This window comes from Rattus norvegicus, chromosome 1, assembly GCF_036323735.1.
Source record: "Rattus norvegicus strain BN/NHsdMcwi chromosome 1, GRCr8, whole genome shotgun sequence".
Classification (NCBI taxonomy): domain Eukaryota; kingdom Metazoa; phylum Chordata; class Mammalia; order Rodentia; family Muridae; genus Rattus; species Rattus norvegicus.
In genome coordinates, this window is record NC_086019.1 from 178,475,855 (window position 1) to 178,495,715 (window position 19,861).

Sequence of the window (19,861 nt, forward strand, 5' to 3'; positions counted from 1 at the left end):
ATTAATACACCTTAGTGACAAAGCTTTGTCTTTCTGACTAGAAGATGTATTAAGTACATGCAAATAATTTTTGTGTCCAAATACCTGAGAAAAAGTAACATATGGAAGAGTTTATTTTGGCTTATGGTTTGAGAGGATTCAGTTCATTGGGCAGGCATCACAGCAGGGGCATGAAGTGGACAGTCGCATTTGCATTCACACTAGAAGCAGTGAGCCATGAATCCCGGTGCCCAGCTTATTCGTAGTTCATACTTGGCTGACTAAGGCTGTAATCAACTGTCCTGCCATGCTGGAAGATGACGGCGAGGGCTCCTGCATCTTCTCATTCCTCACACATCTTCTTCTTTTAAGATGCCCAGAAGTTCCTTGTGAGTGGAAGCCAGTGTCAGCTTCCCTACAGTCACACACACCATCCTAAATACATTGATCTGTAATGTGTTCAGTGTCTCCTTACGTTGGAAATTACTGAGTAAATGCAGCTAATCTGTTCATTATAAGCTTACACTGTAGACAAACTAGAAGTTAGAGGAAAGTTGAAAGGCAGGAAGAAAAGGCTTTGATGCCATTGGCCTCAAAGGATTTCTACCTTTCCTTTGAACATTTTCTCTAGATTATCATTTGTGTGTCATTGTCTTCTTCTTCTTCTTTTTTTTTTGTTCTCTGTATATTGGCTTTTCTGCTTCTTTGGGAAACTGTTTTCATTGCTACCAACTTTCTGGAAGGCATTATCTTAATAAAATGCATATAATATGCCCATGTAGGTCTGCCACAGCTCACCCCATGCCAGTTTTATTTGATACCTCTGTCAGGAGTCATGACCTGTCATTCATCAGTCTGGTCACCTGCCCCCAAAGCATTGGGCGTCCATCTTATTAGCTGTTGGGTGGTAATCATGAGAAATGATGGGGAGAACTGGAAATATAATGCCGAGCTTAAACTGCATGAACATTGGTGGCCTGGGATGGGAACTGTCTGGGAAGCATGAGGTGTGGGCAGTCACTCTGCCACTGTCCCCTGGTTGCAGGCTACACTTCATGCAGGTGGACTCGGTTCAGCGCTGGATGGAGGATCTGAAGCTCATGACCGAGTGTGAGTGCATGTGCGTCTTGCAGGCAAAGCCCATCAGCCTGGAGGAAGACACGCAGAGTGACCTTATCCTAGCAGGTGGTCCTGGACCAGGAGATCCTCTGCAGCTGCTCCTGAAGCGGGGCTGGGTCATCAGCACAGAGCTTCGAAGGATCGGGCAGAAGCTGGCCCAGGACCGCTGGGCACGCGTGCACAGCATGAGTGTGCGTCTGACGTGCCATGCACGTTCCATGGTCAGCGAGTACAGCACCATCAGCAGGACAACCTCGCAGGAAATGGGCCAGGTCAGCCATGCTGGGATAGAGTAGTAGGTGATGGGTGTGGGAATGCCTTCCTGAGTTCTGGAGTCTGAACCTTTCCTGGTCAGTAGTCTCCTTGTCTTGCCACAAAGTAAAGAAGGATGGTGAGGATATTTAATGAATATATATTTGTGTAAGGCATTATGATGGGTGTTTCCTTTTTTATAAATATCTCATTTAACCCGTACAACCAATGTGAGCAGCTTGACAGTGGTTAAGCATACTAAAAAAAAGCAAAGCAAAACAAAAAACCCTGAATACAGACTGTGTGGCTTCAATTGTCAGTCTACATTGTATGACTTCGACAAGTTACTTGACTCCTCTGTGTCTTACTGCTTAGGGTGAGTATAGCAGCAGAGAACGACTGCATAATAAATAACATGTAAAACATGGCAAGCGGTTGACTGAACAGACTAGTATTATAGTATTGAAGTTTAGTAGATAGATGCTTGAAACTGAGCCACTTGCCCCAAGTTAAGCAGGGGATGACGTGAAGAAGGTTCAGATCCAGCCTTTCTAATTTCAAAATGCATTAGAATCTTCCCAAAGTCAAAAGTGAACCACTGAACAGCATCTATATCCCTCATCGAGATCTTTATCTCTTTTTTCATCTTTCACTTTCAACGTTTCCTTCCTTCATTGCAGGCAGTGAATGTCTATTCATTCTTTAAACTCTGCTTAAATAGCTCTTCCTCCCAGAGGCTTCTCAGACCCCACAGTATAACTGATTGCATGCCAGCTTTCCTTAATCTCTCAAAGCAGCTGACCTTGAGCTCCTTGGCTAACCACGGCTCAGGTCACAGTGTGTTCTCATCTCTGTAACTGTTTTTCCCTTCACCTTCATGCCCCAGAGTGCCCAGTGCATCAGCTGGTCCTCAAAAGAATCACAGTGATCTTTTTTTTTTACTACAGGCAGAGAAGCTGCTCATGGAGAAATGCTCCGAGCTCTCTGCGGTCACTGAGAGGTAAGTGCGCCCTGTGCTCTCTGCTTAGCCAGCCTGGCTTCTGGCTCTGGAAGGGACTAGTCTCTTCTCTGGGTGGTGGTAGGCTGAAGATTCTTTATCTGTGCATTCTCAGAAACCTCAAAAGTTTATCTTGAGGTCAGTATAGTGATGCATGTCTGTAGTTGCAGCATTTAGAAGGCAGAGGCAGGAGGTTTGCTAAAAGTCCAGTACAGTTTACATAATGCAAGGGTTGCATAATAAAACCAAAAAGTAAAATGAAATAATGAAAGATTCCCATGAGATTTTTGTCCCATGACCTGAGGCTAGGGAAAGGTAGAAGAGAGCCTTGGGTGTTAGTGGAAAGTTGTTTGAGGTAAGCAGATAATGGGGAAATGTTTGCTTCAGGTTTGGAGAACCCCCTTGGAGACAAGTAAGGTGAAAGCTGATCTCACACATCCACACATATGCACAGAGACAGAGCTGTTCATAGACACCCGTTTTCTCTCACACAGACATATAAATCCACACTCATACCACCACAGAATCCATCCACAGCCCCTCCCCACTCTCTCACAGCATAAACATACATGAGTTCACACTCAGATGCACACATACACCCTCAACCTCGTATTGACATATATCCTGAGTGTGTGTTGACATGCTCCTTTAACCCTTCATGCCTCAGACCTGGGTTCTGACAAATGTGGGAAGACAGAGAGTCTTTTTCCTTTCTTGGTAGAGTAGTCTCAGGTCATGGGTTGGACTTTCAACTAATCCCCTCTGCTTTTCTTGTCTGTGAGGAAAAACCTTGGAAGCAGCTTTTTTTTCATATTGTGAGAGCAATTCTTTGTTTTTCTTGTTAAAAATAAATTTTAAGCTGAAATAGAACCATATTGCTTTTTCTCCCTCAGTGCTCTCTCATGGCCCCACTGTCAACGTAATAGTCTTTTGTCTTTTGATCATATTGTTATTATATACATACATACATACCTGTGTATATATGTATACATATGATACACACACCACACACACACATGCAAACACACACACGCACACACACACACAAACACACACATACACATACACACACCACACATACACACACACACAAACACACACACACACACACACACACACACACACACACACACACACACACACACACTCGCAAACTTTCCAAATCTATTTTTTCTATTTTGGTGGTGTGTGTATATAGTTTCATGGCTGACCACATTTTTTTGGACTGAACAACCAATAAGAAGCAAGGCTAACTCTTCTCCAGGAGTCACTCATTGCCTGTGGGTCTTTGTCTGAGGTGGGATCCTCAAACTTTACCTTTTCCATGTTTTTGTGTCCATTGGTATCACCATTGTTTGAGTCTTGTTTGTGCATAGGCAGCAACTCTTACAAGTGCTACAGAGAGAGCACTACCTTCTCAAAGGTAACTGCCCCTCCACCCCCGGCACCACTGAGCCCAGACTACCTGACCTTAATGACAACCCACTATCCCAGGGAGAACCCACTGACTTTGCCACTCTCTGGTGAAAGCACTTTCCAGTAACAGGACAATGTGATGAGTCCAGCACTTCTCTATATACCAAAAGGCCAGGGGACAATCAGACTGGCAGATTCCGTCCCTGATTCTCATGGGACCAGTGTCTTCCCTCTCTAGTCTGTTCTTCCCACACAGCACGCTTTGAGCAAGCCAGGTTTGCCCTAGCCACAGCTGTGGTCCAACCAAGTACCCCTCTGGTGGCCCACTTCCTTGTTCTTCCTCCCAGGTGCCTCCAAGTGGAAAATGAGCATGTTCTGAAGTCAATGAAGGCCTGCGTGAGTGAGACCCTGAGCATGTTGGGCCAGCACTTTGGCCAGCTACTGGAACTGGCCCTCACACGGGAAGTGCAGGTCAGTGTGGATTGGGAGACACAGGACATTGTGGGATGAGCATGGAGGGAGGGCACTTAGTGATTCAGCCATACTGGGAGAAAATGCAAAATGGCCTTTCTAGAGAGGAACCTTATTCAGACCACCATTGTCCATGCCAGCATCGACATGAAGATTGTCAAGATTCTGTCAGAGTTTCCAGAACATCTAATCCAACTCTGGAGTTTCCAGATGTGAGAAATGGAGTTTAGAGAGGAGAGAGATTTAGCCAAAGTCACAGGGAAAGGTGGTATCAGAGCCTGGAGTATCTTTCTCAGTTCTCCGAATCTTCTCTGTTGACCCATTATTCACAGTGCACCGAAGAACTTAAGCTACCAGCATGGGGATAAACCAATTTTTGAAGTCCTGGCCTTAGAGAACACTAGAAAGTCATCCTCTGCTTCTGGGCTGGCTTATACTTGATTCCAGAAAGAGGGTGTGGTATACTCTGTAGTCTGACAACAGATGTACCATAAACCGGTTCACAACAGAGTCTACATCGGGGTCCTTAATGTCTTTCCTCCCTACTCCCTGCATGATCTGTAAGGTGAAACTTTCCCAGGGATGAAAGTAAGAAGTGAAGACAGGTGGACAGGCTGGGTTAAATACGCAGTATTTCCCTCTCCTGACTTGGTTATCCTTGATGCCTCCCAATACAGCAGGCTCCATAAGGTTTTCATTATGAGAGCTATTTACATGTTATTTATAGTTCAGGAATACTGTGCCACATACTTACCATTCTTTCCCACCACCAAATAAAAGCCTCCCATAAATAATAAAAGTCTGATTTTCTCCAAAATCGGCCTTCTGATGAGCTCAGAGATTCCTCTCTTCCTTTCTGTTGCATAGGGCCTGGCTCTTATGGCCTGATCCTCTATAGTCCTTCCTTGTCATGTTCCCAGTCCTGTGCCAGTGCAGCTGGTCCTAAGCATTCTTACCGTCAGCCACAGGAGGGTCCTCAAAGGCTGCTTTTCCTGTCCTTAGAATCAGAAACAAATGGAAGGAGGGTTTCAAGGCTGCATTTGTGCTTTGGGACCCTAAGGATATTGGGGTTCTAGGGCACAGGGGCTCTGAGATAGGCACTCTTAGTTAATGAACCAGTGTTATCAAAGAGGAGCAAGGGTGTTCACTTAAGGGTTCATGCCACAAACTGAAGCATTAAAACACATCTTTCCATGTTGGCGAGAAAATCTAGTACATGATGAACAGAAATATTGAAGTCTGAAGAATACTTAAAACCCTGGGGTCCTATCTCACCAGAGGAATTTCTAAGCAATGGTAGAACATCTCATGCTAACAGGGAGTCATGGGGTAGGGTTTCTCCTGCCTTTATGTCAGAGAGTTGTAGGAAAGGCCAGGACTCTCTGGAGACTTTGGCCATGGATCTGACATCTTAGGCCAAGTTTCATTCTGTTTGTCCCTCATTCTGAATTTATTCTGGGTGGAACATATTCCTGGCTTGCTGCAGACCTACTGGGAGGTATGACTGCCCAGGTCTCTGAGGCCTGGCCTGACAGCTGATTTGTACTAGTTACTCTTATGTTACAGGTAAATCCCCATAGCCCTGCTTTCCAGGGAGGGATGGCAAAGTCTGTCCTTGATGTGTCTGCATATTTATTTTCTTCCTGATAACGTCCTCTCTTGGTGTTTTCCAACCTCCCTCCCAGAATTCCACATGGTGTCTTCCAAGTCTCTTATAGGCCAAGCTTGCCATACTCACCCTGAAGTTTAGATGACCCTCACCTTCTTAGCAAATTCCCTAGAAAGACAGGGGTGACTTCAGGAAACATTGGTCGTAGACAAGGTCTCCGGTGTTGAGTTGTACACACATGTCTATTACACCAGGGACTCAATGTCATTCCCTAGGATGCTAGGGAGACCTATAATACCAGGAACTTGTACCTGGGGTGTCTTGATATAAAGAAAATAAAATCTCTTTATTTGCATAGGAACTTCTATGGTGTTCATTTTTCTCCTTTGCAGGTCTTCCCAAGGACCCCAGACTCAGGGTGGGCTTTCTACCCTCCTTAAGCCTCTTTAAAAGTGTTTTCGCAGGCAAACTCAGATGTATGCTCTTACATTCACAAGACTTTTGTCTACCCACAACAGGGATTTTACTATGTTTTATCCGTGTATTTCTAAGGCACACGTCTCTTGATGATTTGAGCAATACCGGTGGAGAAGGCCAAGTGGTGTATTTCAAACTGTTAGGACCACATTTTAAAAAGTTAAATGTTTATTTACTTCTGCTGCAATCCTGGGGCAATGCCTTTGGCAGCATGCATTTCAGAGACATTCTTTTAGCACTATGGAGCTGTGTTGGCTGTTAAGGGGGAATAATCTCTCTTAAGCCACATATAAATAGTGAAGAAATTTATACAAGAACAATAATAATATAATATCACTCCACATTGTCATGACTCATCCTGGCATATAATCAAGTCCAATTCTGGACCTTTGATTAGTTATTGACAGAATTACTGGCAAAATGCATCTTAAGGGAAGATGGATTTATTTGGGCCCACAGTTTGAGAGAAAACCAGTCCATGTGACAGTAGTTCACAGTGACAGGAACATGTAGCTTGTACTCCTCACATCTGAGAAGAGGGAGGTAGAGAAGAGACAGCTAATGCTCAGGAGAGTTCTTCCTTCTTTTCTATTTATCCTGGAATTCCAGCATGCTGAATGGTACAACCCACAGTCAAAGTTAAACCACCTTTGTTAAACCTTTCTGAAAACATTCTCACAGACATGCGTAGAAGTGTATCTCCTAGGTGATTTCAAGTCTAGTCACGTTGACAATGACAATTATTCATTATGTACACTCAGAGGAAGCTCCAAGAACAAAGGGAGTTTCGGAAGATGGAGGTTTTGAAGAATATTTGGAGGGGGCAGGAGATGCTCAATCTAGAAACAGACATTAAGATCTAACAAATTTTTTGGAGTACACAAGAGAAGTGTACTAGGGTCATTGGATATGACCTCCAGGATACCGCATGTGGAGTAGTGAGACTTCCCGGCAGTGGGAGGGATTGCCCCAGGGAAGCTCCATGGTTATGGTGGGCCAGCAGTGACTGGAGGACAGAGATGAAGACTGAAATTGGGCTGAATGTCCTTCTCTCTCAAGAGGTTATAATTCTATGAATTATGGGGTGGCAGTAGTAGACTAGGCATATGGTTTGGAATCCTTCTGCACACTTGGGTTAGTCACTTAATCTTTCTAACCATAGATTTCCTTGCTGCTATAGTGGGTTGAGTTGGGATAAATGAAATAACACAAGGTACTTGGTAACACTTTCTGGATTGTATATTGACTGTAAGTATACCCTGCCTTAAAAGAACACAGTAATTTTGATACAATAGTGTCCTAATTTCATAATTGTGTACTGATACTATTTTAACTACTTGGTAAGGATGGTATTGCTTAAGTTCTTGGCAGGCTGAGCAGAGGGAAACTAGCTGTCTGTGGAGCATCCTTCAGCTTCCTGAAGCCGCTGCACCAAATGATAACCCAGCTCCTTAGTGGGTTCACTGTCAGCCATCAGTCTACTTCTAGGTGGCTGAGAGGCAGTTCATGATGTCATGGCCATGAAATCATGTATAGATTTCCTGACAATTGGCCTAACATTTCCTTCTGATTCCCTTTGTCACTCTTAGACTGCAGTGAGGATGCAGAAGGTAAAGCCAGGGCTTAGCTCACGGTCTCCTTCTTCTTTACTCTGGGATCCCAGCCTGGAGAATGGTGCCTCTCACGGTTAAGATGAGTTTTCTTAGCTCAGTTGAGCTCAGAAATCACAAGCACGCCCAGAGGTATGTCTCCTAGGTGATTCTAGAGCCTGTTCAGTTGAAAACCAAAATTAGACAGTCTAGGCAGTCTGGTTTTCTTCATGGCTATAGTCTAGGCTGTTTCCATGGTAATGAGGAGGGGGTGCCAGGAAATTGGCTGGTACAGGTTCATCCCAAACTTAATGCAAGTGCCCAGAAAGTTAGTACCTCAGACCCAGGATTACCTCACTACTGTTATGCAGGCCAAGAAGATGGGTATAGGCAGTTCTCAGTCCCGAGGGGAGAAACTCCTGGCATCATTCTGTCTTTAGATTTCATCCCTAGGGCTTCCAGAGGCTTTAAATGTACATTACAGCTGAGGTTAAAAAAAAAAAGAGAGCGAATACCGTCTTGGATGTGGCCTGGACTGGATGCCAGCCACAGTATTTATTTTAGTTGTGCATAGCCACAACACATGGGAACATATACCTGTGAGGGAAAGCGAGCCATTGCAGATTAATTATGCTACTGCATTTACCATATATGGGAGAAAAATGTCCCTGTTCTCACAGAAGGACATTTGGACATTTTTCTCCTTCCTGCAAAGTCAGGAATTTGCAAGTACTTTACATGGATGTGCTTGGTGTGCATTCCTTGGCACCCTGCACTGCTGAATAACCTTCATGTTTTATCCCCTCTGTATGATGTGCTACCCTCCCCTCCCCGGGTTGCATTGGCAGGACTCTTTCAGGTGACCTGAGCTGGTGATCTTTGAACTACATTGAATGCACTGCATTTCTCAGTTTCCTGACAGAGTCCCAGGAGACATGTAAGCACATCAAATTTTAAGTAAATCTATTTGTAGATCTTCAGTTTTCATTTTTTTTCTCTCCCAGGAATGCAAGTGGGTTTTGCTAGCACTTCTGTAATTTCTTAGAGGAAACATATGCTTATCACACATCCCAGAACCCCTTTCCCCGAAATCCTGGGGATGGGGAATCAAGTAAAGGAGAAACCTTTATCCAGGAACAATAAAGCCCTTGAGCCACCATGACTAGTTCTGAAGGATTTTGCTCTTTTGTGCTGAGACAGGCATTATAAGTTGTCCCCAGTATGGGGTATTCTGAATTCAGATAGATGGTAGAATGTACAGTTGGGGGTGGGGGAGAGTGGGAGTCTCTATTTTATCTTTTCTATTTCATTCTGGAATAGTGTATGGCTCTTGGATAAGAACAAAGAGAAGAGTGGTAGGGTATATCAAGTCTTTAAATGGCTATTTTAAGTAAGTACTTAGTGAAAGCCATTCCCTTCAGCCATTTTTCATACTCATCCCTAGACTGTGACACTAGCTGGAAAGAAAAGTATCACAGAAGAGCCAAAGACCTAAATGATGCAGATTATTCTGAATGCAATGGGCTTGGTTTTTAATTTTTTTCAGATTTGATGTGCACTATTTAAAAGACCAACTAAAGTCTTTTATGTCAAAGTATTTATACTTGAAATATGATATCTATTTAATACTTAAAATCATAAAATTAATTACTAGCAGCTGGACTAATTCCATTGATTATATATAACAATGTAATATATTTCAAATACCTCTTTCATCAAGATTTGCTTATAATAAAACTTTTGTTTGTAAGATTTGTAGTTATTAAATTTTTTGCATGTTCACCAGTTGTTCTGATGGTAACTGATGTCAATCAACGAGGAAAAACTTGGATTCATTTGTCTGTGACACTTGGAACCATATAGTAAAGATAAATGTCAAATATCAGTGATAAGTATCACAAGGGTAATAAATCGCACACTTTAAAATTTAAGTTCAATACATTAAGGAAAATTTTGAGAGGAAAGTACACTGCAGATATAAATTTAATGATGAGAAGTTATAAAAATGTCAAAGAAATATTTTTCATATATTTTTAAATAGATGATGATGTTAAGATGTTTTGATATTCAAATTACAGTAACTACATCTGAGTGATGCAGAAATTTTATTTTTATGTCGATACATATAATCTACGGGAAATTACATAATACTATGCTGAAAGACTTTAGCTGTCAAATTAAAAATAAGCAAAATCATAGACACAAATAACATTATGTCAGGGTGGTTACTGTCCCTACTTACCACTAGAAGATTGATTTGGACTTTGGTCCTCTGGCTCCTCTGGAAGATTTCTTTCTGGTTTCCACTCTCGGGCAGCTCCCTGGCACCTTTGGGCCATGAGGACTAGCTCTGGAGTCAGACACCGCTCGCAGAATCATCTTTTCATGCCTCTGAACAGTTCAGGCTTGGGTAGTCTTTCTTTGAGTACATCATTGTGTTTCAGCAGTGATCTGGGTCCCTGCTTCTCTCTCTTCTACTGGTTCACTATCACCTCCAGAGACAACCAAACTCTCCATTCAGGCTCTGTATGGCCTCTGAATCTGGGCAGCTTTTCGCACATACTGTAGGTTTATGGCACATTCTTTTGTGTTGTTGTGTTTTCCATGTTTGTCTAAACTTAGGGATAGTTTTTCTTCTTGAAAGAAATGAAACCACCCATGTTTGGGTCTTTCAAAAGCCTCTGGTTCTTGCGTCCTATTTACCTTCCCAAATGGGTACTGTCAGTCAAGAGATGCGTCACCTGCGAGACATGGTTAATGCAACTCTGGCTTCACTGGACACTTTCCCAGGTTCTGCCCACAACATCCATTCTTCCTGTGCCATCTCTCCACTCTTGCCCGAGTCATGATTCCTCCAGTCTGTTCCCTAGGACATGAGCAGTTCCCCCTCCAACTCCTAGACTTTCATCTGAACATTTACCCATCTACCCTTTGGAGCACCCATGCTGATCTTTGTGGCATTTATCTATGGTTTAGAAACTTGTTAACGCATAAAAACAAACCCAATGATTGTTTTCATGATCATAGGGTTAAGTGATCTGGGTGGGGCTTAGCTGAGTGAGCCCCATGTTTCTCATTTTTCAGTGAGATGCTATGTAGCTGCAAGAGTTTGATGACCTCCAGGTAGCTTCTGTCCTATGTATGTATGTTGTAAATCTCTTCTCAGTGGACATATATTGTAAATGTCTTCTCAGTATAGACAGTGATTCTTCAAGAAGCTTTTCCAAGGTTCTCAAATTTTATCCATGCTACCTAGGACTCAGAAAGGACTATCCCAGGAAGCCTGGTTGAAAGTTCAAGGCTTCTTATGACCCAGTCTTGAGAGTCCTGACGTATCATTCCTGCCAGGCACTGGCTTTTACTGGTCAAGCCAGGCATTAGAATTCAAGGGAGGAGTTAGCAAAGTGTAACCTTCTTTGAGAGGAATCAGGAATCTTTGAGAGGAATAGATCAGGGTCTATCTTTATCCCACTTTGCCTGGCAGATCTGCTGGGCCTGGTGACACTCTTTGGCCCATACTTTGTCCAACTACCCACTTTCCATCTAAAGCTTCAGGAAGAGTCTCACAATATTTTCCTGGTTTCTTCTGGGAAATACATTATAGTCAGTTCGTTTTATCTCCCAACTGATAGAATTCACTAGCTCTTTCTGATTGAGATGCAATTGACTCATGCTCTACTATCTAGTGTCTTGTTCAGAGTTGGTAGACTTTACACATCCTTGCTCCTTCATGCCCTTTTCTCCTTGTCTTAAAGACATTGCTTTGTTTTTGTTATTGTTGTTGTTTCATGTCTATGTGGTCTGTCTTTTAAGAAAGTATTTGTCACTCACCCTGCTAAGTCAATCTCCTTTGATTTTGTCTACAGTCTTTGACTACTCTTCTTATGATCTAGGATAAAGTATCTTTGTGGAATGTTTCCAGTATCTCCCTGATTTCCTAAAAAGAAAAAATTAGGCCAAACCATCCCTCCCAAAATTGACTTTTAGAAATGTGTTAATGTGTATGAGTTACCAAGATAGGTAGGTTCCTGGGGATAAAGAGAGGGATCTGATGATGCTCAGGAAAGCTGTGTTCAAGTCGGACAAAGAAAAGGACAGGAGTAGGAGGAAAGACTCAGGGAATGAAAAAGAGAAGGCATCAGTTGGGGGAAACTTCCATACCATAGACATGCTGAGCTCAGTCTCACATAGAAGTCATGCAGGGGAAGCCTGGCTTCAGCGGGAATATGATGGAAGATCCTGGTGTCAGCAGAGGGCTCTGGGTCAGTTCTCTGTCTCTTGGAGAGACCTGGTGACTCTACTGACTGACAGATGCTGATGCAAACCAGGATTCATTGAGTGCTGCTGATAGGCCTGGATGGCATACTTGTTTTGCCTTCTAGCTTTTCTGGTCTAAAGGAAGTCATGTATACATTAGTAATGGGACTATTGATCTTCAGAGTAGAAATGCAGAGTCTTAGGGAGTATTTGTCACTTTTGTATGGCTGTGACAAAATGTCTTACCAAAGCAACTTTAAAGGGGGGTTGTTTTGGTTTACTGTTGAAAGAGGGATGCAGGCCATCATGATGGAGAAGACAGTGCAGCAGGAACATAAGGGCGCTGGTCACATCGTGTCCTCAGTCAGGAAGTAGAGATCAATGCTGGTAGTAGCCTATTTGAGACTCTGTCTCATGGCATGGTACCACCCACTTTCAGGATGGGCCTTCCTTCTTCAAGTAAACCTTTCCAGAAACACTCTTTTAGATGCACCCATAGGGTTGTAAAACCCAATAAGGCTGACTACAAGGGTTAGCCATCACCCTGGAGACAAAGTCTAGTTCCTAGGAACTGTGTGTGTTTGACCTTGATCAGTTGTGTTCACCTTAGGTTCCTCAAATGTGAACTGAAAGTTGAATTAAAGACTGCCATTGTCAAGATTGACAGTATTCAGAGCTTCCTGGATTCTGCAGGAGCTTTTGATCTGCTTTTCCAAATCTATGCTGTAGGAAAGTATGCCTACAACTTTTCTTTGTCCTTGAGATAAATCTGGGGTGTAATTACTGTATATGTGTATAGACATTAACATGAAATTATTCTCAGACTTAAATGGTCTAATATTAGCAGTTGATTGCAGAAGACATTGGGCTTGAATTGTTTAATTTAATGCTAATTTGCTTGAAGTGCAAACACTCATCAGGAACATTAGTTAATTATCATTGAGGTACAGGACCCCAATATATGAAATCTACATCTCCATTTGAATGTGTATTCCTTGTGTGGTTGCTCATGGAAACAGTGGGGGAAGGAGCATAACCTGCACGTTCATCACAAAGATCCATGCTGACAAATCTTGGCTAACAATTCTAGCTTTTCTTGGCCCCTTGTAAGAGGTACCTACCAGATCTTAGAGAATAAAAAAATGTGTATTTTAATGTAGTTTGCTTAAATACACACACAATCTAAGGCTATTCTATATAGAGGATTAATATGCTGTGTGTGAGTTTAAATGAAAAAGAAAAAGAGACCCAAATCTCTTCATTTGAATAGTTTTATAAGTGGTGAAACCAAGTCCTAAGAAGTTTATCTCATTTTCCCAAGCCCAGAAAATAATGACTGCCAACGATGCTTTCTTCACTGTGGTAGGTTCCTCCAGATGTTCTCTCTGTGCATGCTGACAAGGTTGGGATAATAGCATCCTCATTATAAGAGACAGATGCTGTATAGTGTATAGACAAGGAAACTGAGGCAAAGAAAGGCTATAGTAAATCATCTGCTCCAGGGCACAGCACAAGTGGCAGAGCCAAGATTGGATGGAACTTAGGCATTTTAGTTTCAGAATCTGCTCTTAGTCAAATGCATTCTTGATTAGCGCAGAGAGCTAAAGACAAGCTGAGACTAGAGCCTGAGTCTTCCTTCAAGGGTCCTTTTTTCAACCCTGGGATTATTTTTTAAAAAATGGCCATTTTAATATTAAAAATAAGTTGTATAGGTATTGCAGTATGTGTCAGAAGCAGAGGCAGGAGGATTGTAGATTCAAGGGTGGCCTGACTTGCATGAGACTCTGTTTCAAGACAAAATAAAAAAGGGCTGGGGAGATGTCTCGACCAGTAAATTTATTTCTGTACAAGAATGTAGACCTAAATTCAATATCCCAGACCCAAAGAAGCTGGGTGAGTGGTATATGTCTGACATTCTAGAGCTAAAGAGGAAGACAGAAAGACCCTTTGAGCTCACTGACTGAGTTGGTGATCTCTGGGTTCATTGAGAGACCTTGTATCAAAATATTAGATGGGGGGGACACACATATAACACATATAACATATGCACGCACAGATATATTTATGCATGTGTGCACATACATGCTTGCACAAACACATACACACATGCATGCACACATATCTGGAAAACATGTAAACATATGTATGCACACAGGCATACCCATATGCTCAGACACGTACGTACAGGTATACACACTTGTGCATACACATGCATATATATAGAGAGAGAGCCACTGAAAGGATACCTGAGGTTTGCACCCATATTTTGCAGATTTTGTCTTCTCATAGAAGGCCCAGGAAGGCAGGTCTCCAAATCCACAGTTTCCAGGGAAAACTTGAACAACTGCACTCATTAGTAGGTAAGAATAGCCAATAATCAATAAGTCACATGTGCCAAAGCTAATGGCTGATTATGAACTGATTTCGGTTTGTAAGGCTTCTCTCTCCCAGAACTTAGCCAAACTCTTCTAGGAATCATCTTCATATCTTATTTGTTAGTGATTTTCCAGGCTCTTCCTAAATTTTGTGGTCCTATATGCAACTCTCTCACACACAGTAGTGTTTCATCTTCAGTGAGTATAGCATTCACTACTCTTGACGTTACCTGTCTGTCAGTAGAATTCTGGTGCCCCTACTTGTCATAGTTATAATCCAGTGCGAATGTCCCCCAGGCAGGGTTGTGATATTGGAGCATGCTTGTCTCAGCCCCGGAACCTATCACCAGCTGGACTGAGTCCGTCCTTGCCTAATAGCCGTCCAAAATGAGCCAATGCTTTGGACATAGCTGTGGACACTCCTTTGCTGTCACACTGATGCGTGTGTATTTCAACTGTGGTTTCTGTTCTCATTGTGAACTTAGAGCACAATCAACTGGTATTTTTCAGAGGCCTTCAGGAACCAGGACAGAGCTCATTTGATCTCCATGCACAAGGGGGTTGAAATGATTCCTCATCTCTGCATCTTTACAGAGGAGCTCAGACCTCACCTACAGCTAGGGACTTATCACTCCCACAAGTAGAAGGGACAGGATTGTCGATCCCACAGAGGCTATTAGAAGCAAGGACCCACTGGTATTCCACTGAGGGAGAAGAGCAGAGGATGGGCGGAAAAGAGTTAACTGATTTTTCTTTCTTCTTAGGCACTTGTGAGAAAAATCGATACCTCAGACAATATCTACATCACGGAATCTACCACAGGGAACCTCTTCAGCCTGACCCAGGAGGGGGCTCCTTTGTGCCGCATCATAGCCAAGGTGAATTTCATGGCTACTACTCTCTTTAGGAGGCACTAGTTGTGATTTTACTTGAATGCATATGGTAGTACTGGGGCAAAGGAAGTGGGGAGGGTATTGGAGCTGTCTTCCCCACAGATTCTATGACTCTATCATTCACCTTGGTGGAGGGGCTTGACCTGTAGAGGTCATGTGATATTGTGCAGAACAAAGATATTCTTCAAACTATCAACTCCAGTTTAGTGATTAAGTTCATACAGACTTATCTGAATTTCTCTGGAAACGAAGGGCATTTTCTTCTTAAAAAATACATGGTAAATCTTGGTTGGCCCAAAACTTCCTTGCTGTGTGCTGGTGCTATTCATGTAGACAATGGTTACTACTTTCCCCCTTCCCCGTGTTTCTCTTTCATGAAAACACAGAAGGCAGACCTGAGTTTGTATCTAAGCCAAAGGTAGTGTTTAACTTCCTGCTAGTTGGTCTCCTCAGAGGTCTGGAACCCACCTTGGGTTAATGTTGATTCCAAGAAAGACCTGGCAAGGACCATAGGCACTTCTCATCCTGGCCCTGCTGTTAGCTTGTGGCAAGAGGCTGGCCAGGCCCTGGGACCATCATCCCTACCGTTGTGAACTGTGGCATTTTAAGACACATCCATAATCCACCACAGTGTCTAATCTTGCTGGTGGAAAAATAAACCTGCAATTCTCATTTTATCAAACTCTAATCAGCAGGCAGCCATGGTGAGCTGTTTGCCTTATTTGGTCACTGCTTCCTCCATTTCCTGACTTTTCCCACTCTCTTCCTACACAACTGCCCACAGTGTATCCTAGATTTAACAGCCATGGCTAGAAGTTTCATTTATTTTTTTCTGGTGCTTTGAGCCACGCCCTACTATAGCCTCTCTAAGGGAAGCCATGAGTCTTATTGAATATTAATGACAAAACAAGAAAAACCTATGGTGTTCTGGTTGTTCCTCCCGTGGAGGCTTTAGGCTGGCACTTTTTGCATAGTTATAGTGTTTGGTCCACACACATCTGCGATCTGGTACACACAAAAACTCTAGGACTCACGGTATTGGAGCACCTTGCCCAGCTCATGCTTGAAACGAGATTTTCCTACCCATGTTTTCTGCATTTCAGAAGATTAATAGCTTAAAATGTAAGAGTCTTTTCCTGACAAGGCAAAGTCCCTGCTCCAACAACTCCATCTGTCTCAATCATTATCTTTACTTTCTTGGCTCCTGGTGCATCGCACAATGAATGATTAACTATTCCTGGATGTGAGCCTGGGGAAAGTCAGGACTGGGAGGCGTTGGTAGGAGCTAGGGAGACAGAGCCTGGGTTTTCTAAAGGTGGAACTGGTCACTGTGATGGTGACGTGGTGGTGGTGGTGGTGGTGGCAATAGATGTAGGGCATCAGCTTTAAGAAACAACATAGTATTTCTATAGCCTTTACTATGTGCCTGATAATGTTCTGAGTAGTTATTTAAACTTACTCAAAGCCCTGTGTTGAAGCCGGAGCCCACTCCCACCGAATAGGTGGGGACATGGGAACTGATAGAATTTGAACTAGGCTGTACAGCATTAAAGGCAACAGAATTGCCTCTGGCTATCCTGAATGTTCTCTCATCAGAGTGGCCCTCTCCTCTTCCCTCCCCTCCCCTCCCCTCCACTCTTTTCCTGTTTTTTTCCTACTCCCTGTGTCTCTGTGTTTTTCATTAGTGACGTGGACACTGTTGTGCTTTTCCACTTGGTATCCCATCTGATGAACAGCCACCCTTAGATGTGTTAAGTGTTATAATTCCTACATTCTTTGTGTGTATATGTGTATTATGTGATGTATATGTGTGTGTGCATGTGTGTAGGCCCACATGTCTATGCAGCTTCACATGCCTCTGAATGCCTGGGGTTGAAGTTGCCTGTCTTCCTTGATGGCCCTCCATCTTGTACATGGAGGCGAACTCTCAATTCAGAACTTACTGACTTGGCTAATCTAGCTAGCCAGCTTATTCTGGGAATCCTTGTCTTTACATCCTTGTGATGGGATTATAGGAAGGTTCCTAAGACTACCTGGCATTTATCTGGGTGCTGGGGATCTGAACACTGGTCTTCACAGTTGTGCACCAAGGGCTTTACCCACTGATCCATCTCCACAGACCTTATAATACACATCTTTGAAGAGAAGAAGCAGGTTTTCAGAGCGTCATTGCTTGTCTGAAGTTCTGAGTTCAGAAGTTCATGTAGAACTGAAATTTTAACCAGGTCTTCTGATCCTAATCTTCACCTCAACCATACTGTGTCTGGTCAGTAAAAGTGTGGAGAGGGCATGGGGTTGCCTTCCATCTTTTCAGTCTAGAAGATGGCAGATTGAGTTCTAGTAGCAGAAGCACCATGTAGGAGTCCAGTGCTGAAAACAACCTACCTCAGACACTCAGTAAGGAATTAACATTGGAACCCATGTGACAGGTCCATTGTGGTCTTCCTCATGACACTTCTGGAGCCTGCTGTGAGCTCTGGGCCACTCCTATGTCTAACCTGCTTCCAATTGAGCAATCTGAGGTCTGTTCTCTCAGTATATCTTGACTCAGATACCCATGAATGAGCCCAGTCATCTCATGATGCTGGTGGCAACCCTCTCCTCTCCCCAAGCAGAGGACACAAAACTCTACAGTGCTGCGTCACAGTCACCTCAGGTCCTCTGTGATTCCTTCCATCAACAGCCTACACACCCTAGAGTGGCCCCTGCCAGCGTTATAACAGCTCATCCAAGCTGTCTGAATAATTCATACTGTTATGCATCTGGGCTCAGAGCCCAGAGCTTTCTATAAAATTAAACAAGCCCAAGCCAACAGTGTGATCTGCTAGCTCAGGCGAACCCAGTGTTACCCCAGAATAAGTGCTGCTGTCAGGCCCCAGGCAGGGGCTCTAGGGTTGTCCATGAGATAATCCAACTAAACTCCTTGGTAGCTCTCCTCTCTGCTTCCCACTTTCACATGCTCCGGACCTTTACATACCTTTCAAGAAGGGACACACCCACCTTCTGGTCAGGAAGCCTTCTATAGACTAACTCTCAGGCCACTGTCCAGAGAGCTAGCTCCAGGCCCTTCCACACACATCACCCCTGCTGCTTTTCCTATGAAACAGTTACACAGCATTTTAGCCCAAACTAAGCAGAAGTGGAGTCAGGACCTGAGACCTGAATCCCTTTAGCCAGGGTCTAGGACTTTTTCTTTCTATAACTGAAAATGACAGGGAGGACATTTTTCACAGGCTTGGGGAAAGTCATAATGAGGACCCAGTGCAAATTCAGAACTCAGATATATTTGCTGCCCTCAGTGCCTTCTGAGGCAAATGAGGCTGCCACAGTCTTTCCAACTTTGGTCTTGGGTTCCTTAAGAAAAAACACAACACAATACAACACAACAAACAAAACCAAGAACAAGCCTCCAAAACCCAATAATTTTATTAATTCTTCAATAATTTCATAACGCAACACAATTATCTTGATTATATCCACTCCCAACCCCTAGCTTTTCCAAGACATCTATGACTCACTCTCAATTCATGTCCATTATTTTCTTTAAATATTTCTGAAAATAACCTATTTGTGCCCCCATATACTTCTGAGTATGGAGCCATCTACTAAGTGTGTATTTTTTAGGAACCACACCCTTAAGGAAAACTGACTCTTCCTCCCCGAGAGGCCATCCTCCACTGTCCTAGCTCCTCAGTTGGGAGTGGGAGCTTGATGAGCTTGATCTTGCATAGGTCTTGTGCAGACAACCATACCTGCTGTGGGTCCTGAGTATAGTGACTCTGTGTTCTTGAGGAAAGGGTAGGACAGATCCCATTTGAGGCTGAGTACTCCACAGAAACCTAGGCTTTGCACTTTGACATGCTGTGAGTTTCTTTGTCCACTACACAAATGAACTTCTCTGATGAAAACCAAGAGCTGCCTCTGGATAGGAAGAAACACATTTAGAAGGCAGTTTAAGAGATAGTATCTATGCATCAAAATAGTAGTAGCAGGTTCATCCCTGGGTCTATGCTATTCTCCAACCATGGTTTCTTTGGGCCCATTTCCTCATTGCCTTCTCCCAATGTGACTATATATTAATCACCAATTGAAAAATCTAATAAAATCATATCTATGCAACTTAGATGAACAAATGTTAAAACACCAAAATATAAATATCTATTCATATGTTTGATATCACGAGGGAGACTCGATAACCAGAGAGGCTACTGGCAAACAGTTTAAAACTGTTATGGTTATGCTTCTCTAACTTGATTGTGCTTTATTGGCTGTCTAAGCAGAGTTCTTCTGTGAAATGTACAGGTGTCCTATGGAAAAATAAGAAAGCAAGTCAAAGTTTAATTATAATAATATGAATTTGAAATCAGAGAGGTTCTGTCTTGTCATTCTACAAACCATTCCCAGATCGAGGGGTTCCTACTCTGTGC

At 43.1% G+C, this 19,861-nt stretch overlaps 1 protein-coding gene across 7 annotated transcripts in view; it reads left to right on the forward strand.

Annotated features, from left to right (window-relative positions):
* Insc (INSC, spindle orientation adaptor protein) overlaps positions 1-19,861 on the forward strand; it is a 107,468-nt gene that overhangs the window by 48,495 nt on the left and 39,112 nt on the right. For 4 of the 7 annotated variants that reach the window (NM_001106285.1, XM_039106438.2, XM_017588972.3 and 1 more), the window contains 4 exons: positions 1,025-1,370; positions 2,298-2,350; positions 4,111-4,234; positions 15,306-15,419. In NM_001106285.1, coding sequence (NP_001099755.1) covers positions 1,025-1,370; positions 2,298-2,350; positions 4,111-4,234; positions 15,306-15,419 — 637 coding nt within the window. Of the gene's footprint in view, positions 1-1,024; positions 1,371-2,297; positions 2,351-4,110; positions 4,235-14,438; positions 14,527-15,305; positions 15,420-19,861 lie in introns of all 7 variants that reach the window. The other 3 variants (XM_063285287.1, XM_039106440.2, XM_039106441.2) reach the window with 2 other exon arrangements.